We start from the raw sequence: 25863 nt of genomic DNA, 5'->3' as shown, positions 1-25863 counted from the left end.
CCCTATACTGAGGCTTAAGTGGCTGGGCTTTACTGCATAATGAAAGGGAATGAGGAGGAATGCTGAGTATGACTCTGTTCCCTCCAATTGTAGACCTCCCTCCCCAACTCTATGATCAACATGATCAGTGGAGAGCTGCAGTCCTACCATGACGTCTGTGAAGCTCTGTCAGTTGCTGAAATCACGCTGGGATTCCTGGCCATGGCTGGAGAGGACCCGGAGATGCTTCTGACCCATTATGTTGAAGTTGTTTTGCAGATGGAGGATCAGACAAGCCCTCACGTGCTGAAGGTAAGTCCAGTGAGCAGATTCCTATCATCTACAAACATGTAAACAGGCCCAGTCAGACTGATCTCCAAGGCTAACAGCCTAGCTTTAAAAACTAGTAGTGCACCAGGGCAAGTCGGGTGGTTTCTGCAGACCCATGGAGAAGTAAGGCTCAGCCAGCCAGTTTATGTTGTTGGGTAGCCTTTGGTAACAACTACAGAAGATCTGGGGCAGGAAGGGTGATGTATCAGATCACTTGCTCTGCAGACCTTGAGGGTGTGTCTAGACTACAGAGTTTTGTCGACAAAAGTGGACTTTTGTCAACAAAACTATACCTGTGTCTACACTACCACTGAGTTCTGTCGACATAACATCGACAGTACTCAGCAGTTTTGTCGACGCTGGTAAACCTAATTTTACGAGGCATAACACCTTCTGTTGACAGAGTTCTGTCGACAGAAGGTGTTATTGCATGTAGGGTTGTGTCTAGACTACAGGGTTTTGTCGACAAAACAGCTTGCTTTGTCGACAGAACTGAATGTGTCTAGACGCTCTTTGTCAACAGAAGTTTTGTCGACAGATACTGTCGACAAAACTTCTGTCGATAAAATCCTGTAGTCTAGACGTACCCTGAGTGTCCTGCTTGGATTCAGGAACAAGGGCAGGACTCCTGTGCTGTGTCTACATTGGCCCCTATTCCGTAATAGGGATGCTAATGTAACACTTTGGAATAGGCAAATCCGCGGGGGATTTAAATATCCCCCGCGGGATTTGCATTTTCATGGCTGTCGCTTTTTTCCGGCTTGTAGATAAGCCGGAGAAAAGCGCCAGTCTGGACGCGATCCTCCGGAAAATAAGCTCTTTTCCGGAGGATCTCTTATTCCTGCTTTCAAGTTGTTGAAAGTAGGAATAAGAGATCCTCCGGAAAAGAGCTTATTTTCCAGAGGATCGCGTCCAGACTGGCGCTTTTCTCCGGCTTATCTACAAGCCGGAAAAAAGCGGCAGCCATGAAAATGCAAATCCCGCGGGGGATATTTAAATCCCCCGCGGATTTGCCTATTCCAAAGTGTTACATTAGCATCTCTATTACGGAATAGGGGCCAATGTAGACACAGCCCTGGTGTTAGGTGATACAAGTGCTGGGTATGATGCTGTCATAGAAATCAAGGGAAGGCAAATATCAAGGGATGCATTTACTGAAGAGTCAACTTTTACGAGCACAGAACTGAACATACCTCCGCGCCCCCCCCCCCCCCCCAAGCTCTAGAGGATGGGGGAGGGGGATCCTCTCTTTTCCCCACTGATGGGCATGGTCATGCCAGAAGAAACTGTTTCTGTGACAGACAGAGTGCTACCTGCTTTCCAGTACACATGGCATTAGTTCCACCTTTACTTTGCCCGCCTCCTGCACAGATTCTTTAGGGGTGGAGTTGCGGGACAGAGATGGAATGGGGAGGACTGCCTTTTGGAAAGCAGGCCTCCACATCCAGGGTGTCAGGGCTGGGTGACATGGCAATTTGTCCTGATGTTTTACTCTTGCTGATCACTTGTTTCCCATCTACTGTCACCCCACCTACTTGCACCTGCCTTCCTGTGCTTACTCTCGTGCTGTAAAAGGCAGACTAGTCTAATTGTTTTAAGCCTCACTGTGTTCTTCTGCAACACACACAAACAGCAAGGTATTCCTAGTCCACCTGCAGAATTCCACTCATTTGTGTGTTTCTCTTTCAGACCCTAAGCCGATGTCACCTAAAGCACATCATAGCCTTGTGGCAGCTCCTCTCTACTCACAAGTCTGAGCAACTGCTGCGTCTCAAACGGGTAGGAAAGGATCTGGCCTCAACATTCAATGTAGTGTTTTTTCTTCTCCCCAGAGGAAACTGCTCACTTGTGCATGTTCTTGTTGTGCCTTCTAGGATCCCTTTGTGGATGTTGATGCAGCCTATAAAGCTGAGCTCAGTTCAGAAAACACCAAGCTCCTTAACACCTTCCTTATTCAGGCCGGGCTGGAGACATTCCTGCAGGAGCTGCACGAAATGATCATCCTGAAACTGAAACATGCCAAAGCTGGAGATGAGTTTAAACCCACATGGAGGTAATGGACTGCTCAGGCGAAGCCAAACCTAACCACCTTCACATGCTAATTTTTTATTTCAGTCATTTACATGAATTTGCAAAAGGGCAATGCATTCCCTTAGTTTTTACTTCCTCTGTTGGATACAAAGCACATAACACCAACTGACTGAATAGTGAAAAGCCACAGCCAGTCCAAAGAATGTTTACACAACACTTGGGGCAGGTGGCTTTTCTAAATAGTAGTTAAACATGTAAAAAATTCAAATGGGAATTGCTGTTTTGAGTGGCCTAAGAAATGTGAGCACTGGGCAAATTCAAGCATAGCACACATAAGCACGGTTGGCTTTCCATACACAGCTTTGCCCTTGCACTGCAATCCTATTCTGCAGCACTTCCCACATCTACATTCTTGAGTTTCCACAGGGGTTGCCAGTGTATTTTGAAGCTGACCTGTAGTACCATTTAAACTGCAAGAAGTATATAGAACAGTGCATGTCTGTAAAATACTGTGTAAGATGTATACAGCATAGTGCAATATTAAGTGTTTTCTCACTCCTTATTTTCTAGCCTGAAGGAAACGCTTTTTTCGTACATTGAACGTAAAGAGAGCAGCGTACTTACAGAGCAGGAAGATATGTTCCCAGAAGAGATTCTGCTCTCTCACTGTATTGCTGCCTGGAAAGCTGCTGCTGCCCTCAAAAGAGATCGTAGATTAAGTTAATGCAGTAGAGGATCCAAGCCACTAGAGGAGCAGCACTGGGTCTATGTAAGACCTGCTCATTGCACTGATCTTCCTCCCTGTAGAAGGTGAATTCTGGTGCCATCAGCGCTCCGTGTTAAGATCTTGAACATAACCTCTTTCTTGCACTGGACTCAGGACCAGAATGGGATGTAAGCTCATGAAAGGTTTTATGCATCAGAAGCAGAAGAATTTGAGGGAAATACAGGTATAAACAAATAGGAACCATTTTCTAAGTGGGCAAAGCAGAGATGCAAAAACTATTCATAGGGAGGCGTGATGAAAAGTCATGTGTCCTTGAAGGACCAAAAAAGCCATCATCTTTCAGTGACCTCGTAAGGGGCAGCTGAAAGTATCCCATGAGCTCCTTGAACAGCCACATACATCCATGCTCTATTTCTCCACATTTTCTGTAGGCACTATTCCCATTCATAAGCTCCTTTCCTGCCAACCTTTTCCTCGGTAGCTGTATGAAAAACAACCATAGTCCTCCCTCATCCAGGTCTCATATGCTTTCTTGCTGCAATACTACCACAACTGCCTCCATATGTATAAAAGGTCGTATTTGCTTTTATCTTTATTCCTGCTCTAGCATTCCACGAGTCCATGGGTATCAGTTGACTTCCTATTTGCATAATAAATACAAGACAAAAGAGTAAGTTCCAAAGCTCACCACAACAGTTGTTCATGTAGCTGCCTTAAAATAAAGCATTAAAAGGCAACGTGGCCCAAATCCCACTTAACAAGACAACTTGCCCTTAATTACTACTCTCACTACTCCCCACCCCTTCCCCAAGATAACATACATGTCTATCAGAATGGTGTTGCCAGACTAATTCTGGCATGTGTGTGGTAATGCGCTTGTTGGAGCTAGAGGGAAGAGGCTATTAAACACATTTTCTGTTTGTCTTGTTTAGCATGGACACTCCATTAGTGATTTAGTTGTCAGCTGATACGGAACAAACATATTAATGACGTGTCTGACTTAATACTTTTCAGTGTTGCCTTTCACTAACAGTAAGCATCTACAACTGTCAATGCCACCCTGCTTTCTTGATATCACAGCACAGTAATTTAGTTAGGACCATGTTTCCATTTAGAAACTTCCCTTTGGGGTGAAAAGTTTGTACTTTGTAAGGGATTTCAGCTCAGGATCAAGTTTCAGATCAAGTTTAAGGAAATCCAGATCTTTTGCTATGTACTGGATAAGTAACAGAGGTTTCTTTTTTAGACACAACTTCAAAATGAGAATTTTTAACCACACACATTTGGTAGATCTGACCCCATTAAGGTCTGTCTAATACGTAATACAGGTCCACCACTTTGGATTTCCGTAAAAACACTGGAATACGAATTCTAAAAGAGGGTTCCCCCCCCCTTCACCTTAATGAGGGAATTTTACAAACTTTGCCATTTATTGATCTGTTGCAGCACCAATATTTATAAAATATTTGGGATAATTTGAGCTATAAAGTTAATCATGATGGTTTTCCTATTGGAAGCTGTATGGATTTCATTTACATTTGCAATATTTCTATCTCTTTCTGCACAGTTAATATTTTCAAGTTGCCTTTTAAAAAGAAAAAAGATACCTCAGGAACTCAGTTTGGATGGAGCCCAAACTAACCTCTTAGCAGCAAGCATTGTGACCTTTTCTAGTCACTGTTTTGTTGCTATTTGTAGATTTAAGGTGCCTTAGCAGTAACAATTTATTTAGAAAGAATCAGTCTAGATGTAATTATGCTTCAGTTGCTTTATATGATTTGATTTTTTTTGTATTTTTTTAGTCTTAATAAACTTGATAAGTTATAACAGAAGTGTGCACCTCATTCCGTGCTTTTATTGTGGAGGATTTTGAGACTGTCTCTTCAATAAATTAAATATTTGCTGCTAAAGATTCCATAATGGTTAATAGTGATGCTTGAAACTATCTCACAAAGCACCTAATTCACAACTGTGCCAAGAGGAGTTTTAAGATTTAAAACCCTGGCCTTTGTCTTTCAAGCTGCTAATTATGCAGATGTGCAAATTTGGATTGTTAATGGGTGCCTACTGTATTCAATTCTAATGCCTTATTAGAAAGCAGGAGCAGGAAAGCTAGCCCTATGTCCTAAGGAGGGTACCCTTGAGAAGTGGAGGGATCCCTACTGTTCATTTCCTCCTCCTCTAGAGTGGGGAGAGGTGAGGAGTTAGAGCCTTTCACTGATACAAAATGTGTATCTACATTAAGGATGTAAAAGGTTAATCACCGGGACTGGCAACAGGCAGGTTTCATTGTGGGCTCTGCAGTATTAAGAGTACTTACGCTTTATACCACAGGGTCGGTAGCACATGTTAACGGCTGTGATTAAGTGGTTTCTGGGTTCCATTTCTAAACCAATTTTTACTGCCCCAAATTGCATGCACGGCCACAAAAGCGAGCGGGGGATCTTTGCAACCATGCTTGGTATCTGAATCTCTATTTGCCACAACGGAGCTGCAGCTAGCCCTGGATGTGCAGGGCTGTAGGGCAGTGCCCAGCCGGGAGGGTGAGTTCAGGGGGAAGCTCAGGGCAGCAGGTCTCGCCCCCCCTCCCTTTGCGTAGGTGAGTTCTCAAAGCGGGGGAGGGGGGGTGTGATGGGGGTCGTGAGTCAGCACCCCCCCCATCCTCTTTGCCTCCAACGGGGGTAGAATATCAGAGTAACTGGGGGGGGGGGGGGGCTCGCTGCGTGAAAGGGCCTCGTCATGGCCGTGCTCCAGAGCGCGTGGGGAGTCCAGGGGGGCGGGCTGAGGGGAGGGAGGGACCGGGGGAGGGTGTATCCCGGGCTGAGGGGAGGGGCCGGGGGAGGGAGGGACCGGGGGGGGGTGTATCCCGGGCTGAGGGGAGGGGCCGGGGGAGGGAGGGCCGGGGGGGGGTGTATCCCGGGCTGAGGGGAGGGAGGGGCCGGGGGGGGTGTATCCCGGGCTGAGGGGAGGGAGGGGCCGGGGGGGTGTATCCCGGGCTGAGGGGAGGGGCCGGGGGAGGGAGGGCCGGGGGGGGTGTATCCCGGGCTGAGGGGAGGGAGGGGCCGGGGGGGTGTATCCCGGGCTGAGGGGAGGGGCCGGGCCCGGAAGAGGACGGGGGGCGGGCCGGGCGTTAGCTCCGCGCGCCGGGCCGTTCCCCTCACAGGCTGCGCGGGGGCGGGGCGGCGCCATGGCGGAGGCGGAGACGCTGAGCCGTTGGGAGCGGTAACGGCAGCGGCCAGCCCGTGCCGCGGCGCATGCTGGGAGGGGTAGGGCGGCGGGAGCTGTGCGCGCATGCGTCGGGCTGCGGGGCTCTGAGGGGAGGGACGAGGGGCGGGGCTCTGAGGGGGAACCTCCCCCCCTCCCCCAGAGCAGCCCCTCCCCCGTCATCGTCCCATGGGCCTACGCAGGGCCGCCAGCCTTCTGATGGGAAACCGCAAGCCCAGGCCCCGCCCCTCCCTCACGCCCCGCCCCTTCACTCTGTTGTCGTCCCCCAGTTGCTCGCTCTCAGCCACCTCCCTCCCCTCCCTCCCCATTTGCATCGTGCTGGGCTGGGGGGGGTCTGGGCTCCCCTGGGGAGGGGGGCCTCGGGCGTGGGGGGAGGGGTGGGAGGCAGCTCCAGGGTGGGGGGAGGGGAGGGAGGGAGTGTGGGAGGGGAGCTCTAGGGTGGGGGGGAGGGAGTGTGGGAGGGGGGCTCTAGGGTGGGGGGGGAGGGAGTGTGGGAGGGAGGCTCTAGGGTGGGGGGGAGGGGTGGGAGGAGGCTCTGGGCGGGGGCAAAGGGCCAGGTTGTGAGAGGGGGGCACCTCAGGTAGCTCCCAGAAGCAACCGGCATGTGCCTGCAGCCCCAGGGTCCGCTGCCCTCCCCCGCAGGCACCGCCCCCACTGCTCCCATGGGCCGTGGTTCCCAGCCAATGGGATCTGTGGAGCTGCCACTCATGGGGAAGGGGGGTGTAGGGAGCCTCTCTGGCTACCCCTATGTCCAGAGCAGGGGTGGGCAATAATTTTTGACCGGGGGCTACTTCAGAAATTTTTGAAGTGGCCCTGAGCCACCTCAGAAGGGGCAGGGCCTCAGGCAGAAGGGGTCGGACCTGGACACATCTGGGCTTTCCCACCCACAGACCCTGATTGGCTTGGGGATGGGGAGTGTGCAGAGTCCTTGCTGCCAGAGGGAACTGTCAGCCCTTCCGAACAGCTGGCAGTTCCCTCTAGGTACCCATGACTCCTGCAGTGGGAGGAGACTTCTCGTGCTGCCCCCTCGTACCCCCCCCCCGGGCCAATCAGGGCTTGGGGGCCGGGGGGGGGGGTGCACGGAGTCTCCTCCCATCCTGCCAGGAGCTGTGGTGCTTCTAAGCACCATGTACTCCCAGCAGGATGGGAGGAGATTTTGCACACTTCCCCTCGCTTCCTGGCCCTGATTGGCCTGGGGACAGAGGGGCGTGGGCAGGGCATCCGCGGGCCAGACCAATTGGCTTGGTGGGCTGGATTTGGCCCACGGAGGCTCTTTTGCCCACCTGTGGCCTAGAGGCAGAGAGCCTGTCTGAATCCTGCTGCACCACCAACTGGACTTTTAGTGGCCCAGTCAGTGTGGTTGACTGGAACACCAAGGTCCCTTTTTGACGGGGGCTCTGGTCGAAAACTGGACACCTGGCAACCCTAAACTCCATTGGGCTAGGGGCATGGGTTAGTGGCAAAGCCTGGCCCCTGCAGGCCATGCCTGGCTGTGTCCCCTGATGTCGTCCAAAGGTGGGTCCCTGGTTCTAAGAGCTGCCCACACCTGGTGGCAGCAGTGGGAACTGTCGCCACATCTCTCCCTCCCAGAAAGGTGATTACTGTTTGTCCCCATGGCTCTTGGACATGGCGTATTCTGCTTCCTGGTACTTTTTGGGACTCTTCCCTGTGCTATCTGTTATCAAGGGTGTTGGAAGAGAGAGAATGGCTCTGTCCCAGTCTCTCCTCTTTACCACAGGCAGTGCAGTCACTCGTCTGGGCTCAGATGGGTCTTCATGCCCCCACACTGAGACTCTCCCTTCAGGTCTGTAGTCACTGAGCCTGGTTAGCATTTTCCTTAGTATTGAAGTGAGGGAATTCCTAGGCCTCACCTGGTAGGTTTCTGCAGAGATCTGAAGGCAGCCAGCTTGTCACCTTCAATTGTTTCATCCCTCCCCATCCATGCAAAGAAAAGCACCTGTTCTGACACGTTCCACCCAAGATCTCCAAGGCTTTGCGCTCCGCTCTCATGAACCCTGCTCTGAAACATTTTTATCATCTCCAGTTTGCAGCTGCGAAAACCAAAGGATGCAGGTTTGCCGCAGTCACTTAGAAGCAAATTGCTTCAGCTACCCCAGACTAACACGGCTACATCTCTACCACTATTTTAGAAGCAAATCTGAGCCTAGAACCCAGGAGTCCTGATGTTCTGCTTCAGTAACTAGACAACACTGCCCCAAGAAAATAGGGTTGCCAGGTGTCCGGTGTTAACCCAGACAGTCCAATATTTTCGCCTCCTGTCCAGTAAAAAAAAAATCAGAAAATACTGGACACCTAAAATGTCTGGTATTTTCTGATTTTTTTCCTGGCCAGGAGGCGAAAATACCCGACGCCTGGCAACCCTAGTGCTCGGGACCGGGCCTAGCCCCCGGCCTCCCCCACTACCCTCGCCCCCCCAAATCCCGACACCCCCAGACCATGCCCCTGGACCCCATGCTTACCTGGTTCCGCTGGGAAGCTAAGTTCTGGCTTGAACAAGAACACAAAATGGCTGTGGGCAAAAAGCCTAAAGACCAAGGGAAAGCAACTTCCCTGGGTCTTAGTGCTCAACCTCTCCCCAGCCTATCCCTATTCTCAGTCTGCACTCACTCAACAACTTTGGTCTCCCCCCCTTTTTTTTTCTCAACAGAATTTTTTCCTCTGTGGTTTTGTGTGTGTGTGTGTGTGGGGGCGGGGGGTTGGTATTTTTGGTTCAACCGTCTGGCAACCCTACAAGAAATGTGTTGTCCAGGTCCCAACCCCACACGTCTTTCCAAAAACAGCTGTTTTCTTGGATGGAAACCTGCTGAAATAATCGAATAACACGTTTGCCCAGTCTTGTCTTCATCCTCTGTTGTTTCGTTGGTTTGTGCATGGAGCTGGGACTAAAAAGACGCTATTTTTTTGCCTGTGGTACTCATTCCCCAGGGAGCAGGCCCAGCTAAAGGCGAGCGTGATTGAAGAGGACACCGAGGAGTGGCAGAAGGATTTGGCCTTTGCAGGACTGGAGAGAGTGGGAGGAGTAGACCTGTCTTATGGCAAAGAAAATGACACAATTGCTTGTGCTTCCCTGGTGGTTCTCAGCTACCCAGATCTGGAGGTAATGGCCCTTGAGTTTCTCATGGGGGGATACCTGTAATGCAAAGGCGTTGCAGAAAACCAGCCTACCCCAAAGGGCATCATGGACTGTATCTCAGCATCACAAGGCTCCTGCCAAGCATCTGACCCACGAGTTCACCAAGAAAAGACATTCGGCAGAGAGCAGGAGTGAGGAGGAGAGAGAACAGGGGTGATGGTCTCTGGGATTGCTTAGCAAAAATGAATTTGGAAATACACAGTTTGGTCACTTTCTGCAGGGAGAAGCTCAGAGTCCAGGAGTTAACAGAGAACATCTAAGGGTCTGGGAATAGAGATGTAGCCGTGTTAGTCTGGTCTTGCTGAGACAAAAGACAAGGCTATGCAGCACTTTAGAGACTAACACGACGGTTTATTAGGTGATGAGCCCACGAAAGTTCATCACCTAATAAACCATCTTGTTAGTCTCTAAAGTGCTGCATAGTCCTGTCTTTTGTTTCAGTAAGAGTCTGGGGAGGTGGTTCCAGTGTGTGGCAGTTGTTCAGGAGTAGGTCAGATATGGTGGTAAGAAATAGCTTGTAAACTGGCTTTGAAGATTTTGACACAATTAGGTAAATGTGGAAATCCTCAGTTTCACCCTCTGCCCAGAAACAAACAGCAGAAAGGCCTTTGTTATTCAATATTTACCAGGCGAGCAAGTTAAAACAATGGAGCATTCCTAGACAGATGGTGCCTTCTTTGTCACATCCCTCTGGTAATCAATAAATACGAGATGTGATTTACAATGGCACTTCCAAATCTGTTGCGAATCCCCCATGCTCTACAGTCATTAAACTCTGAATTAATAAAGATTTGTCAGAGTTTATGTGCAGATTTCAACTCATGTAAAAAGTTGTCACTAACTAAAACCACTAAGAACCAATATGGAAATTAACAGTGGTACCCACTGGAAATCACAGAAAGTGAGAAGCAAATCCTGTCACAGTTCTTAGAGATGAAGGGCTCTCTGTAAGTTAATTCCCCTACTTGATCTAGTGTCCTAACAGGCTTTCTTCTGGAATCCACTTTACCAAATGCTGAGTGAGAAGCCCTTTGATCAGCCATTGATTGTAAGGACAGTGATCTCACATTGCTGCACACTTGAAAGGGGATGAAACATTCCTGGCCAGTGGCAGAATCCCTGCACTCAAGTCGGACAGGGCAGACTAGGGTATACCCGGTCATCTTCCATCTCCTGCCCGTTACATCTCCCCCTGCGACCCACCAACACTCAGCATTTGTGCTTAACTTTATGGGAGAGTCCCAGTAGGGCTAGGAGAGAGTAATAAAGAGAGAGAGAGAGAAAAAAGAAATACTCGAGAAGAAATATCTGAGCCGGTCGGGATTAAGCCAGCCACGGCCTGGGTTGAGTGGCGTGCCTGCTGCATTAAGCTGCCCCTTGCCGACATGAGTCTATGCTCTCAGCTCTCCCCTTGCTCTGTGCCAGGTGCTGTATGAGGATTGCCGGATGGTGACCGTGAGTGCCCCCTATGTGGCAGGATTCTTAGCTTTCCGAGAGGTTCCTTTCCTGGTGGAAGCTGCTCAGAGACTTCAGGAGCGAGAGCCTGGCCTCAGGCCTCAGGTGCAGCATGTTCCTTTCTCATGGGGAGATGTCCCTGGGGTGCTAGAGGACCCTTCCCTAGAGGTTGCCCTGCCCAGCAGCTCTGCAGCAGGCAGGGCAGGGGGCACCTTAACACAGCCTTGTTGCTGCGCCTGCTTCACTGTCTCTGAAGGGGATGGGGAAACCAGCCAGCCACTGGCTCCGACTTCACCTTGTCTGCGAGCAGCGACAGCAGGGCGCAGGGATGTCTCCCAGCCTTTCTTTAGCACTGCTGGAGTGCAGGGCGCTCGGCCAGCAAGAGAGACGATCCGCGCCCTGCTCCAGGGGTGGGCATGAAAAGGGGCACGGAAGATAGAGCGGGGCATGCGCGGGAGGGGAGGAGTGGTGTAGAGGGTCGCGATGGAGCCTTCCCCTTCCTCGCGGAACTGGCCTCACGTGACATGTCAGGGGCGCGTTGGCTCAACCGGAGCGTTCCACGGTGCTCGGTGCTAACCCGTCACCTGCCGGTTCTTCCAGGTGCTGCTCGTGGACGGGAATGGCAAGCTCCATCCCAGAGGTAGGAGAGAGCGCTGCCCCTCCCCCATGGGGACCCCCGGGCTCCAGGACAGAGCGCTGCCCCTCCCCCATGGGGACCCCCGGGCTCCAGGACAGAGCGCTGCCCCTCCCCCATGGGGACCCCCGGGCTCCAGGACAGAGCGCTGCCCCCCTCCCCGACGGGGACCCCCACGAAAGAGCAGGGATCCTCGGACCCCAGGAGAAAGCGCTACCCTGCCCCGACGGGGACCCCTGGGCTCCAGGACAGAGTGCTGCCCCTCCCCCACGGGGACCCCTGTCCCTGCAGCCCTGGTGCCCATGGGCCAGTGCCCCCCACTCTGCTCTTGGCTGTGGCACTGTTGCAGCCTTACAGTCGTACCCTGGGCTATCCCCTCTGACGAGGGTCACCACAACAGGGTGGAGCCCCCTCCTCTGTCCCCTTCTGTCTCCCTGGACCATCTTTTGCCTTGTTTGGCAGGGTTCGGTGTAGCCTGCCACCTGGGGGTGCTGACAGGCCTCCCCTGTATTGGTGTGGCCAAAAACCTCCTGCAGGTCCACGGCCTGGCCAAGGACGAGCTGCACAAGGAGCAGGTAAGGCCAGCACGAGAATCCCTCCCTCCTGTGCCAATGGGGCACATGGGGTAAGAGCCTGGCTGAGCGGGAACTCGCGACGCCCTCATGGCCTCTTCCACCCACTGGGGAGCCACATGCCGGCGGGTGAGGGCAGCTCCAGCGACTCCGTCCCAGTCGAGGGCTGGGGGAGCCACAGGCTGCTGTTAAGAAGGGCCAGAGCCAAGGGGGTGAGCGGTCAGGCTTGTTCAGGCCAAGAAGGGACGTTCTGGAGTAGGCTGTCCCAGGGCCTGGTGTCCGGAGCGCTAACCAGCCCCCTCGTTTTAGATCCGCGACCTGCAGATGGGCGGAGCCACGTTCCCTCTGACGGGCACCTCGGACAGAGTCCTGGGCATGGTAAGCCGGGGAGTCTGCTTCGCACGTTGGCCACGTGTTCCCCCGCCTGGTTGCATGGGGAGGGGACGGTAGTGTGACTCTCTCTCCAGCCCAGTGACGAAGCCAGGAGGGCAGGAGCGGAGCAGGGCAGAGCTAACGCTCACCTCCTGTCCCTTTCAGCCCATGCACTTGCAGAAAGGCTGGGGGTCCCCTCGCGGGGTGCATGGCCCATTGTCGTACGGGGCTGCATAGGGGACTTGTGGTAGCGCTCAGAAGGTGCACGCCCCCGTGTCCCCGCCAACATTTTAATTGCTAAATGGGGTGCCCCCACATCCCCTGCCTGTCCCTCTGGGTGGCCCTCTCTGCACCCCTCCTCCTGCAGGCACCCATCGCCTCTGCAGGACAGTGCGATGTGAGACGCCATGTCCTGGTGTAGCCACCCATGTTTCGCTCCATTGCAGGAGGAGGCTGCCTCCTTCCCCCGGGTGTCTATCGGTTCATTCCAGCTCCAGCTGAGCCAGACCCCCTGCCCTGAGCAGAGTGAAATATTGGGGGAGGAGAGCACAAGGAGTCTTAGGAGACAGCCCCTCCCTGTGATGTGCTGCTGTGATGTTCCCAAGCGGAGGGGAGCAATGAAGGCTGGGGCTCTTAAATGTATGACCCCCCCCTCCACCCCGCTTTCCCGGGCATCCCAATGTGCATGTGCAATTACTGCTGACTTGAGTTGGCTTTCAGCAAGCCCCACAGCTCTGCTCTGTCCGCTTCTCCCACCCTCCAGGCCCTGCGCAGCTACAACAAGAGCACGAAGCCCATCTATGTCTCCGTGGGCCACAGGATAAGCCTGGAGTCGGCAGTGCGCCTGGTCCAGTCCTGCTGTAGGTACCGGATCCCGGAGCCCATCCGACAGGTGCGAAGGCGGGGCAGCTAGGGGATGGGGATCCGAGCCTGTGTTGGGAGACAAGGCTATGTCTACACTGCAGGCTTCTTGCGCAAGAAGCATTTGTTGGAAGAGATCTTCCGTAAAAACTTGCGCAAGAGCATGCACATCCTGCAAACGCACATCAGAAAAGCGGTGTGCTTTTGCACAAGCGTGTCCAGACTGCATGGATGCTCTCTCGCAAGAAAGCGCTGATTGCCATGCACAGAATGGCCACCAGGGCACCGGTGCTTGTTTCGATAGGCTGGTTTTGTGCAAAAAAAACCTGCTGCCCGTCCACACACCCCTTTTTGTGCAATAACTCTTGTGCAAAACGGAGTTATTCCTGTAGAAAGAGGAATCCCTGTTCCACAAAACCCCCTCTGTGCTGTCGATTCACTGTACGTTTTCTTGCGCAAAAACGCGCTTGAGGTGTGGACGCGCCACGAGTTTTTGCGCAAAAACTCTGCAGTATAGACGTAGCCTTAGATAGTGAAGGGGGCTGTGAATTACAGAGCTGTGCTGGCATGTAGGATCAGCTGGGCTCTCTTCCCCCCGAACAGTGCCTGAGCATGCTGGGCCCTCCCCTCCAGCTACAGGCTACAGCCGATCCTGGCGGTTGTGATCTACCTGTCTTATTTCTAACACAAGGAACGAACTGCTCCTTCCCTGTTTCCTTATCCTCCCGACATGTCCCTGGCACGTGGGGCATGGAAGCACCCGCCGCTCTCTGCGCCGCTCTGCGCCGCTCTGGGGTTAATAATGCAGAGGCGCGAGAGGTGCAGCTTTCCCAGAATGTGGAGCCGAGCACAGTCCGCAGTGCTCGTCCTCTGGGCGATGGGGTGTGCCGCACTCCGCAGCACGCCGCAGGCTGCCAGGTCCAGAGACAGCCAGTAGGTGGCAGCACTTGCCCACGCGCCGTGCCTGTGTCTGCCTTCGATTTTCTGCTTAAGGTTCTAATGAAGTCACAGCTGGGCTGCAGAAATGAGCCTCAAGAAGTGTGAAGCCCACAGGGTTGCTACTCTGAGAAGAGTTTCCTTCCCCTGAGGATCACCTGGACATTGGCCATTCGGGCAGGCTGCCCTGCTCAGCATTTGGGGAGCAGACTTTCTTCGGGGTCCCTTTGTGACATTAGCCTGGGACGTCACACACCTCGGTCTTCGTCTCGGGTCTGCCAGCCCCACAGACCGCCACGCCTGTCTGAGCAGTCTTGAGAAGGCTCCCGCGAAGGCCAGACATGGAGCGCTGCAGACTGAAGTTGTTCATTGACGTGGCAGTCGTTTCTGAACATTGAACACGTGACACTGTTTAGTTGTAGAGCAACCAGCAAAACTGCTCGTTGGCGTCTCCAGACCAGAGCTGATCGTGGAGTTTCTGGTCCCATGGCCCGCTTCCTGACAGACTGGAGCAGTCTTACAGGGGGTCTGTCCCATATCTTATTGCTAGCAATGGCCAGTACCCAATGCTTCAGTGGAAACAGTCTCTCATAGATGCATGTTAGGAGGGCGAGGAGAAAGCCTTCCCCAGTGGAAACATAGTGGTGTTTCTTTTGGGAGTCATCTTAGCCGGAGTGCCCTAATCCCCATTCCCCTCCTTCTTCTTTGACACTGGCCAGCTAGACTTCTCCAACTTCTTCTGCTCTACTCTGTGCTGGTTAGGCCTCAGTTGGAGTATTGTGTCCAGTTCTGGGCACCGCATTTCAAGAAGGATGTGGAGAAATTGGAGAGGGTCCAGAGAAGAGCAACGAGAATGATGAAAGGTCTAGAGAACATGACCTATGATGGAAGGCTGAAAGAATTGGGCTTGTTTAGTTTAGAAAAGAGAAGATGGAGAGGGGACATGATAGCAGTTTTCAGGTATCTAAAAGGGTGTCATAAGGAGGAGGGAGAAAACTGGTTCATCTTGGCCTCTGAGGATAGAACAAGAAGCAATGGGCTTAAACTGCAGCAAGGGAGGTTTAGATCGGACATTAGGAAAAAGTTCCTAACTGTCAGGGTGGTGAAACACTGGAATAAATTGCCCAGGGAGGTTGTGGAATCCCCATCTCTGGAGATATTTAAGAGTAGGCTAGATAAATGTCTATCAGGGATGGACTAGACAGTATGTGGTCCTGCTATGAGGGCAGGGGGCTGGACTCGACCTCTCGAGGTCCCTTCCAGTCCTAGTATCCTATGATTCTATAACTGCTCCAGCTAACCTGCGGCAATAAAGGGACAAAATGCTGGTGACTCCTTCTGGGGCCAGAGCTCTCCAAGAATTCAAAAGATGGGAACCCAAGGAGGGAGGGAAATGATTCAGGCCAGGGATTCTTGGACATTCTCATAGCACGGCTCCTTTCTTAATGGAGAGAGTGTGTCGTCGACAATCGTATGGCCCTACCAGCTCGACTGACCCTGCCCTGCGTCACGCAGCCTCCCTGGGCTAATGACGACGATCGCCTACACTCACGAAAGAAGAACTTTAGTGACAAAGGAGGTGGCCTCGATGTGACTTAGGGGCTGGAGATAAGGTAGCAGAGCCAGCACCAGGCACCAGCGAGGTCTCCACAGATGCCATAGCTGTTCCCCGGAGCAGAGGTTGGGGAACACTGGTTTGGGTGGTTGAAGGGCTACAGGGGGGAGGGGTGGGATAAAACTGAGCAAACACTGAATGTTGAGCAATCTCTTGGCTGAGTTTTAGCTGACCCGAGCACAGGGCGGTAGGGCTGAAAGCCGCACTCCTTGGCGTTAAAGCTGGTCTGAGTACAGCATGAGGCAATAGAATGTAGGGGTCATTCCTGCCCGGAGGACTTGTAGTCTTTTCTCCATGCGGTGACCCTGCAGGGCGTCGAGATGTGAAAGGGGAATGTCTTACAGCAGGTTTTGCCTGGGTAGTGCCTTGTGGTCGCAGCTTTTCCGATGCCCAAGGGGAAGTTTCAGGGTTGTTAGCCCTTGAAGCTTTTCTTGACTCCGAAAGTTCTGGTAACTTCAAACAAGTGCAGCTCCCAGCTGCGCTCAGCTCTTCTAGTCCCTCTTCCACAGGCCCATCTTACCTGGAGCACATCAGCTGTCAACATGCCACCTTGCTGGAGGCACAGCTGGCCCCACCGTGCCCTGGTGCACCTGTGCCTAAGTTGTGCAAAGTGGGTGCTAGACATCATCTTGGCCACGGACCCGGCGGTCGCGTTTGCATGTGGAACAAGATGTGGCTTTGCTCCGTGGGGCCGTGTGTCTCAGCTACAGGGAGGGCAGTGAACTTTCGGAGGAAGCAGAGGGAAATTCATTATCTGCTAAAATAAATATTTACGTCCTGCTTGGACCTCATTCCATGAGTAAATAGCAGGCTGAGGCAGGAGCACTGTGTGTGCAGAGGATGCACTCTCCGGCAGGCTCATGAATATTTGAAGTTCCTCTGTGGAAGTTTCATCCCAGCTGGAGAGATCTCTCAGGTGCAACCCAAACCAAAGAACCCGGTGGGCATAAACCAGCCTCCCGCTGCTACAAGCCAAACACTCAACTGGCAGCGACTGGTGGCGTGACACTAAATCCGCCTGCGCTGACCCCATGTCCCCGCCAAGAGATGCCACGACCTGTCTGGGTGCAAGAACTCCAAGCCTCCTCGGACTCCACGCTACACGTGCGTGGGGGGTGGAGTGGAGCCTCTTAGCAAATGAGCTCCCAGCCTTTGACTCTGCGGGATGGAACAGGACCCGCAAAGGGATAGATTCTGTTACCTCTTGCAGGCAGGTGGGTTTACGGCCGCGGTGTCCTCACGGGTCTCTGGCCCCGTCGATGATGAGAACCAAAAGGCTGCTTGCGTGTGTGCTCAGTGACCACAGCAGACCCAGAGAGGGCCCCCAAACCAGATAAGGATCAAAAGCGCCCAGCCAGGTTTATTGTTAAGCGAAGTACAGTCAGAGCTGTCAGTAGACTCTACTGAACCACTGCGCATATGGACCTGTAACCAGGGCTCGCCACACCGCAGTGAGCCCCGCTCGCCAGCCGCGCTGTCTGGAGATCTGTGCAGATTGCCTGAACCCGGCTCTTCCGGGTTGTAATCTACTCGCCACGGGCATGTAGATTGCATTATGTGTCGAGCCCTGCCTGTAATGGACTGACTCAGTCAGTGGGAAACTCCCACTGCCCCATGGCCATCCAAAGCCTGTCCCCCCAAGACATCACCTTATATACAGGTACAACCAATCACACCTCACTGCTGACTATCGGGTTGCCACTCTCTGACATTGTCAGGTTACCACCCTCTGACGCTACATAGATACCACCCATCACCCTGTGCCTCGTGGTTCGATTAGATCATCTCTACCCATCATGCTGTCATTCTAGACCCTTTCCTGAACCTGAGCCTGTATCCGAGAGGGGTGGGTACCAAGGCCTTTTTAATGAGCTGCTGGTACCATGTGATTTGCACTTATGACCGGTACCAGTTATTGTTCTGCAGTGGATGCCTAGCACCAATTAGTGTTTTGCGCTCTCAGCCCTGTTCGTGCCAAGTTTTGTGGGTGGGGGCCTGCCTCTTGCTCACCGCTTAGCTTTGCTTTATGTTAGCCATGTGTTGTCCATTGTTAGCTAGGCCTCAGACCGGGCCTGTGCTACATTGGCTTATGTTTTAGGCCTTCATCTTACTACACCTCTCAACTTTCTGCTTTGCTGCACATCAGACTCCTATTCACTCTCTGACCCTTTGTGTTCCCGCTGGCAGCTCACCCAGCAGGTTCCTGCTGGCTCAGGGAGCTGCCAGCCGGGCAATCTGCGGGGGTAACCCTAGGAGTGGCAGAAAGGCCATTCTGAATTGTTGCGTCTGGACATTGCACTTTTAAGCCATTGCACCTGCGCTCCTAAACTCTGCCCTGCCTGTTACAAGTTCCTGCTATCCAATAGCAACTGAGGGCCAGGACTCCCTGAAACCTGCGCCAATTTCACCTCCACCACCTTGCTGTGCCCACAAGTGCCACTGCCAGTCATTCACAAAATAGACAAGGGAGAAATTCCAGACCCCTAATGCCAGCACTAGTCCCCTCCAAAAATAGAAGGGATTATTACGGCACAATGATCCATCTTATTGATTAGCCTCTTGGTTAATAAGCTGGGTTAAGCTGTCTCTCAGCACAGTATTAGGAGTGAGGGCTGGCAGGTAACTTGATGCCTAATCAAGCATTAGCAGTGTTATTAGGCAAACTTGCTGGGGGGGGGGGTGTTCATCTTACAGAAGAACAGTGAGCGAATCTGGCTTTTGCTCACTTGGGCTCCCAGCAGGCGCTCAGTCGAACAGTCTGTTGCCCTTGTTATGAAATTCATCACGTAATGTCTTATCCTGAAGAGTGATCAGAGTTATTTGTCAGCTGAGTTATGAAACTGTCCAATTCTGAAAAGGGGAAAAATTCCTCCAAACAAACGGCTGCTTATGTAACCGTATCTCATTGTCTGGCATGTGGAGCTGCTGAGAGGCTCTTAAGCAGCAAAGATGTAGCGGGAGGGCGGGGGGTGGTGTGAAGCAAGCTAGTGGGGAATTTGGTGTGGGAATGTTCACAAATAGCACAAGCATGTGAGTTACAGCCAGGCCAGCCACGGGGAGTTTCATTAGTCCACTTTGCTGCGGCTGGCCGTATACGTTTATCCAGTTCCCTTCAGCTGGAAGGCTCCCAAACTGCTGTAGAGGAGGGGGGGTATCTTGAAGCCACCTCTGGAGTGGAGCACAGCCGCTGTTCTGCAGTGGGGGGTTAAGGGAGGAGGTAAAGAAGAGCTTCCCCCAGTGAAACCGTGGGGAGAATTGAGCCCAGCTCTCCCACCCTTGCACTTGCCAAGGTGGCCGTGACCTTTTAATGACCACAAAGGGGTCTGTCTCCGTGGAAGGATGACCCCTTGCACCACACCAAGCCCCAGTGCTGACGCAGCAGCAGCACATGCTGTAGCTCTCGGCTTTCTTTGGAGGCCTCCATCCCAGCCCTGAGGGGCCCCGCGTAGCCGAGGAGAGTAGACAAAGGTGTGTTTTCCCCGGTGGGTCGCGGGCCTGAGAATGCGCTGCACTCTGGGAGAGGAGGCTGCCGGACAGATTTTGATTCCCCCGGGATTGATTGTTAAGGATTTCACATGCCACTGGGAGAAACCTTGGTTCGTGGCCACTTCTAGGCACCCTCCGATGGCTTCATGGCCAAGTCTGTAGCGCTGGGCTCTTCCCCTTGCAATGTTTAATGCCTGATTTCAATAACAGTCGTTGGCCTGTGGTCTGATTCTGGAGCCGTGTTTCCTGTGAGCTGGGCGCTTGGCAGCTGCTCAGGAGAGATACAAATGCCGCCCTGCTGATTAGCAGAGCGCCCACAGCTAGGTGCATGGAACAAAATTTATTCCACACATGGATGGAAAAGACTAGAGGGGACATTGCTTTGGAGCTTTCCCTGTGGGAGCACAGGAAGGGACTGTGTCTGGGAACCCTCAAGCAGAGAATAAAGGTATCTAGCCTGTTTGGTGAAGAGGGCGGCTATTCACAGGTAGCGAAGGGACAGCTGGTCGTCTCAGTGCTCTGAGCAGAGCGGTGCAGGCCGGGGGGCTGCATCCATTAAAGCAGGACCAATGAGAATACAAGCAGGGGGCTGGCGTTCTGATCTCCATCCCCTCGCAGCGCCCACCGTGTCCTCGTGTGCCTGAGACGTTTCCATGAGAAAAACCCTGAAGCTAGTCGCTGCCCCTGCTCGCACAGTCTCAGGTGGGCACCGAGAGGCATTTCTCCACTGGGGGGGAAGCGGGAGATTTGCAAGAGCCCCCCCCCCCAACCCAGCCCAAAGCGTAAATTGAAAAGCCAAGCAGCAATGCTCCCCAGTCCGGGAACGCCTTCCCCCGCCAGCGTGGCCCTGCCTTGTGCTGGGCTGAGGGGCTGCCCCAGCGGCAAGCTGACGTGACTGGCTCGGGGGCGGGCTGGTGCATGACCCGGCCCAGAGCCGGGGAGGGAGACTCATTCCCAGAGCCAGCCTAGCGCTCAGCTGGGACAGGCATCCTGCAGGTCAGCAGTTCAAATCCTGCCCCGGGCAAGTCAGTCCCTGCTGTTCGCTGGCCTGTGAGCAGTGGGGGTCTCAGCCCATTTCCTATGGGGCAGGCGTCTATCGCCTCTATCACTGCTAGCGCCGGGGGTCCTTGTCTCACTCTCAGCCGTGGGGCCAAAGCCGAGCCGGCCGCGGAGCCCAAATGCCCCTCTTGCCCCTGGCTGGGGCTCGCTCCGGCTGAGGTTGCCGGAAGGGAAGTGTCAGTAAAGTTTGCCCGGCTGCTTTAGCCCCCTGTGTCTGGCTAGGGAGGCTGGGGTGGCCACCTCAGCCTGGGCTGGGGGAGTGGGGGGATGGGGCATTACTTGACGGCTGTGCCCTGACGCTTCTGCCATCCCCCAGCACTGCTGCCCCTTCGAGATGCGTCTCCCAGCGGCGGTCGGGAACGCTTCCCGCCTGGCTGGCTTGCACAGCCGCATCCTCACGCTGGGAGCAGCAGGCGGGGAGGAGCTCTGGCACTTTCAGGGTCCGGCGTCTCTACACAGCGAATGCCCCACCCAGGGGTATCCCTGACCCAGCAGCACTTGCTGTCGCTTCAGGGGGAAGCAATTAAATGCTCGAGCACTTCCACCCCCGCCGGCCCGTTTCCATCCCCAGGCGGGCCCGGCGAGCCGTGCTGGCAGGGCCCACTTGCTACAGGGCCTTTGTGCTGCTGGTCAGGGGGCTGCAGCGAGGCGTCCCGCAGCTTCCTGCGGGCAGAGGGACACTTGTCCTTCCAGCCTTCCTTCCCTGGGCCCAATGGCTGTAGCAAGGGCTGTAGCTGTGCCTTGCTGGCTTCCCTGGTGGTAACTGCAGAAATGGGGGACGGGCTTTAGGAAATCTCCTTTCTGCTTCCAACATGAGCTGCCTGGGCCGCGAGCCTCCTCGCCACCCTTCGGGGTCTTTGTCTTCTCAGCCCGGGGCAGAGGGACTGAATGGAGCAGGATAAAGTCAGGGAGGCAGGTGGGGCCCTCCTTGCTTGGCAGCCCTACCCGGAGCTGCTGGGCTGAGCCGTCACCCCCCTCACTTGCAGAGAAGATGCACGTTGCAGACGATACTAAACTGTTCGAGGGAGTTAAGACCAAAGCAGACTGTGAAGAGCTTCAAAAAGATCTCCCCAAGCTAAGTGATTGGGCAACAAAATGGCAAAGGAAATTGAATGTGGATAAATGTAAAGTAAAGCACATTGGGAAAAATAACCCCAACTATACATACAATATGATGGGGGCTAATTTAGCTACAACTAATCAGGAAAGAGATCTTGGAGTCATCGTGGATAGTTCTCTGAAGACGTCCATGCAGTGCACAGCGGCAGCCAAAAAAGCAAACAGGATCTTAGGAGTCATTAAAAAAGGGATAGAGAATAAGACGGAGAATATCTTATTGCCCTTATATAAATCCATGATATGCCCACATCTGGAATACTGCATACAGATGTGGTCTCCTCATCTCAAAAAAGATATACTGGCATTAGAAAAGGTTCAGAGAAGGGCAACTAAAATGATGAGGGGTTTGGAACGGGGCCCTATGAGGAGAAATTAAAGAGACTGGGACTTTTCAGCTTGGAAAAGAGGAGACTAAGGGGGATTTGATAAAGGTCTATAAAATCATGAGTGGTGTGGAGAAAGTGAATAAGAAAAAGTTATTTACTTGTTCCCATAATATCAGAACTAGGGCCACCAAATGAATCTAATGGGCAGCAGGTTTAAAACAAATAAAAGAAAGTTCTTCTTCACACAGTGCACAGTCAACCTGTGGAACTCCTTGCCAGAGGAGGTTGTGAAGGCCAGGACTATAACAGGGTTTAAAAGAGAACTAGATAAATTCATGGAGGTTAAGTCCATTAATGGCTATTAGCAGGGCTTGACAAGCGGCGGCGAGCCCTGCTCGCCAGCCACACGGTCTGGCACACTGCGCATGCGCTGAGCACGCTGTGGTGCCGTGCCGGGCTAAACTCTACTCTTAATTGTTGAGCCCTGGCTATTAGCCAGTACGGGTAAGGAATGGTGTTCCTGGCCTCTGTTTGTCAGAGGGTGGAGACGGATGGCAGGAGCGAGGTCGCTTGATCATTCCCTGTTTTGTTCCCTCCCTCTGGGGCACCTGGTGCTGGCCACTGTGGGCAGACAGGATACTGGGCTGGACGGACCTTTGGTCTGACCCAGTCTGGCCGTTCTGATGTTGCACTAAGGCTGGGAATGGCTAGTGACCAGGCCCTGCAGAGTGATTCCTCCTCCTGGCCTGTGCAGCTGCCTGGCCGATCTTTCATGCTTGGAGGGCGCTGGGCGGTCTGACCAATCAAGTCTTGCACCTTCTCTAAGCCATCTCCTCCCCAACTGCAGGCTGACATGCGATCCAGAGAGTACATCCGGAAGCACCTGTCCGCCCCGCTGGGGAGCACGGCTCCGGGGCCAGCGAGGTAGGTGTGTGGCGGCCTACGCACCCGCACGTCCCAGGGATGTGCTCATGTAATGCTCTTGGGTAATTGCATTAAAGGGACAGGCGGGGTAACAAGGTGGGATAAAGGGACAGCAGGGCACATGCTGCCCCCGCAGAGCGGGAGATTTCTGAAAGGTGCCGTCTGTGCTGCACCATGTGTCCCTCCGAAGGGGCAGCGTCCCAGGCTGGATGGACCACCCGGCTACGGAAGGTCACGGGGATTTTGCCCGTTTCCGGTGTGCATGCTAAAGTGCCAACGCCCCCGTGTGTGACGCGAGGGCAGACAAAAATACCCTGCAAGGAGCTGGCCTCTGGGTCCTAATGAGTAAGGCTTCATGAACTGGGCTTGTTTAGTTTGGAAAAAAAGATTAAGGGGGGACATGATAGCGGTTTTCAAATATCTAAAAGGGTGTCACAAGGAGGAAGGAGAAAATTTGTTCCTCTTGGTTTCTGAGGACAGGACAAGGAGTAATGGGCTTAAAGTGCAGCAGGGGAGGTTTAGATTGGACATTAGGAAAAAATTCCTAACTGTCAGGGTGGTCAAATATTGGAATAAATTGCCAAGGGAGGTGGTGGAATCTCCCTCTCTGGAGATATTTAAGAACAGGTTAGATAGACATCTGTCAGGGATGGTGTAGACGGAGCTTGGTCCTGCCTTGAGGGCGGAGGGCTGGACTCGATGACCTCTCGAGGTCCCTTCCAGTCCTATTATTCTATGATTCTATGATTCTATGATTTAAATCTAGGGGCAACATTTTCAGCACCGGTCCTGGCAGCTCACAGCTGGATTCCCTGGTCACCTGCGCAAATAGGTTTAGCCTGGTTGGGCAAATTGCTTCTAGGTCTCTTAGGCAGATCTGTCCTCATGGGGATCATAACGGACCAGAAATGAGCTGGGTCTGATGTGGATAATGGAGAATGTAACAGTCTGGCACTGCTGATCGGCAGGCAGGAGGTTATGGGCAGAAGTCCCAGGTGCACCACAGTCTGTGCCTCTCCCCCGTTCCTAGCACCTCCATATAGCTCTGCACTCCACCGTGGCAGCCCTCCCTGCTAATCCGAGCCTGAGATCGTCCCCACGCACCTTGGCTAATGCCTCTCAGTCCCAATTTGCAGCACCTTCCTGCTGGGCCAGTTCTGGGCAGATGGTGACAGTGTTATCCAACGATGTCAGGTGTTGGATGCATGTGCTAAGCTGAGACACCAACTCATTGCATGAGATATTGTGCCGGTGTCTGCAAACACACTCCTGTATCTCCAGAGCCAGCTCCTGCAGGGGCAGGGAGTTACCTACATCTGTCAGGCTTTTTGGACCCTTGGATCAAGTCTACATTACACGAGAAAGTCAACCTAAGATACCCAACTCAACACACCTTAAGTCGAATTTCTGCAGCATTCCCACTGTGGGAGGTTGATGGGGAAAACTCTCCCATTGACTCCCCTTACTCCTTGCGACCCCGTGGAATACTGGGGTCGACGGGGGTGGCATCAGCGGTCGATTAAGTGGGTCCTTACTAGACCTGCAAAATCAAACCCTGGAAGATCAAAAAAGAGCTAGATAGATTCATGGAGGACAGGTCCATCAATGGCTCTTAGCCAGGCTGGGTAGGAATGGTGTCTCTAGTCTCTGTCAGAGGCTGGAAATGGGCGACAGGGGAGTGATCACTTGATGATTCTCTGTTCTGTTCCCTCCCTCCGGGGCATTGGGCATTGGTCACTGTCGGCAGACAGGACACTGGGCTAGATGGGCCTTTGGGCCGACCCAGTCTGGCCGTTCCTATGTTCTTAAGACCAATCTCCGGAGCTTCGATCTCGAGATACGTGTAGACCTAGTCTTAGTGACCTTGTTCTTGTTCCAGGCAGGAAGAGGCGGAGCCTAAGCATTAATCTGGCACCAGGAGGACACTGCCCAGCACCAGTATGAACTGGAACCTTCAACCCTCCTCTTGGATCAGAGCTCTGAGCCCTCTGGCTTGACACGGCACCATGGCCGACCGTCCATGCCAGGAACTTGGGGCACATCATAGGGCGAAAAGCCAGGAGGACCGGAGATAAACCAAGAGACTGGCTCCCCCATGGCTCTGCTCAGGGGGGCCGGAGTCCCAGCTCTGATGCTTGGCACGTTCTAGAGACTATTTTATATGTCTGATTTTCAAAGCACATGTGGCAAAAATACATTCTGGCCAGCAGCCGTGCACTGAACCCCAGCGCTTGGGAGTCCTGGGGGGAAGCCTGTGAGAATTCAGTTTGGGGGGGTTATTAACAAGCAATGGGTTAAAAGTGGAGTGAAGCTCCCGGCTTGGCCCTGGCCTCTTGCCGTCCCTTGGTGACAGTCTCATGAGCTCCTACTGCCCATCCTCCTTTCACCCTTTCCTCCCCCTCCTCCCGCCTGTGCGACTGCTGTCACTTCACACGTCTCAGGGGAACAGAAGCCCAATAACTAGCTGCTGCTAGGCTGACAGACGGGCAGAGGACTCTGTGTTTTGGGTGGGCGTGTAACTCACAAGGCAGGTGCGGGAGCCAACAATCTGCTGCATGGTTTGGAGGAGGGGAGCTGCTAGGCTCTGAGGCTTGAATTCGAATCCTCAGGAAGCACCCAGTCCCCCTGAGATGCAGGGCAAAGAGTCCAGGTCTCCATGGAAGCTGCCCTGCCTGTTGTCGGTCCCCAAACATGGGTGGCCTTGTGCAGGAAATCGTTCCTCTGCGTAAATGGTGCAGCAGGTTCCTCAGTCCCCATCCACACTGCACGGCATGTTGATTCCCATTGGTCCAGTGACCTTCCCCTCTGGGGCTGCCAACCCTTCACAAAGAAATGAACCCAGGTGACTGGCCTGGCCGGGCGGGGGGTCCCAGAGCCTGAATGGATGTGGGTGTTGGTGTCCGGTTGCTGGGACAGCCGCCTGCTGGCTCACCGGCTTGGACAGCCACCAAGCCGCCTGTGAACCTTTGCATTAGCCCCACCAAAGAGCAAACAGCGCTGACGGCCGCCAGCCTCGTCCGCACGGGTAACTGCTCCCGGGTAACAATTAACCATTCCC

At 53.5% G+C, this 25863-nt stretch overlaps 2 protein-coding genes and 1 long non-coding RNA gene across 11 annotated transcripts in view; 2 read left to right on the top strand and 1 right to left on the bottom strand.

The window, feature by feature from the left end:
• The window catches only part of RNF213 (ring finger protein 213), a 104255-nt gene extending 101191 nt beyond the window's left edge, over window positions 1–3064 (top strand). For all 8 annotated transcript variants that reach the window (XM_075904095.1, XM_075904097.1, XM_075904094.1 and 5 more), the window contains 4 exons: window positions 94–291; window positions 1999–2088; window positions 2184–2362; window positions 2911–3064. In XM_075904095.1, the coding sequence (XP_075760210.1) occupies window positions 94–291; window positions 1999–2088; window positions 2184–2362; window positions 2911–3064 (621 nt within the window). The remainder of the gene's footprint in view (window positions 1–93; window positions 292–1998; window positions 2089–2183; window positions 2363–2910) is intronic.
• On the bottom strand, window positions 182–3104 carry LOC142819145 (uncharacterized). The gene is made up of 3 exons (XR_012896930.1): window positions 2965–3104; window positions 2156–2318; window positions 182–319 (listed from the first exon to the last, which is right to left on the bottom strand). It is a non-coding gene; the product is annotated as an uncharacterized LOC142819145 (long non-coding RNA).
• Window positions 3105–6136: 3032 nt separating this feature from the next.
• Window positions 6137–25020, top strand: ENDOV (endonuclease V). Of its 2 annotated transcripts, none has more exons than XM_075904093.1 (9): window positions 6137–6289; window positions 9239–9410; window positions 10872–11006; window positions 11502–11541; window positions 11998–12110; window positions 12417–12485; window positions 13243–13371; window positions 22729–22805; window positions 24685–25020. In XM_075904093.1, exons 1-9 carry the CDS (start codon window positions 6255–6257, stop codon window positions 24710–24712), a joined length of 798 nt encoding a protein of 265 aa, XP_075760208.1. In that variant the 5' UTR covers window positions 6137–6254; the 3' UTR covers window positions 24713–25020. The 2 variants fall into 2 exon arrangements, with proteins under 2 accessions (XP_075760208.1, XP_014427137.2); XM_014571651.3 differs by lacking the exon at window positions 6137–6289 and adding an exon at window positions 7388–7886.
• Window positions 25021–25863: the final 843 nt, after the last annotated feature.

This window comes from Pelodiscus sinensis, chromosome 20, assembly GCF_049634645.1.
Source record: "Pelodiscus sinensis isolate JC-2024 chromosome 20, ASM4963464v1, whole genome shotgun sequence".
NCBI lineage: Eukaryota > Metazoa > Chordata > Testudines > Trionychidae > Pelodiscus > Pelodiscus sinensis.
The sequence above is the reverse complement of the archived record's forward strand: the minus strand, read 5'-3'. Positions and strand labels throughout refer to the sequence as shown.

Coding starts and splice junctions, on each gene's coding strand:
- ENDOV (XM_014571651.3), top strand. CDS start 7,795: ATGTCGTCCAAAGGTGGGTCCCTGGTTCTAAGAGCTGCCCACACCTGG. Junction 12,486..13,242: donor CGGACAGAGTCCTGGGCATG/GTAAGCCGGGGA, acceptor CCCACCCTCCAG/GCCCTGCGCAGCTACAACAA. Junction 22,806..24,684: donor ACGGCTCCGGGGCCAGCGAG/GTAGGTGTGTGG, acceptor TTCTTGTTCCAG/GCAGGAAGAGGCGGAGCCTA.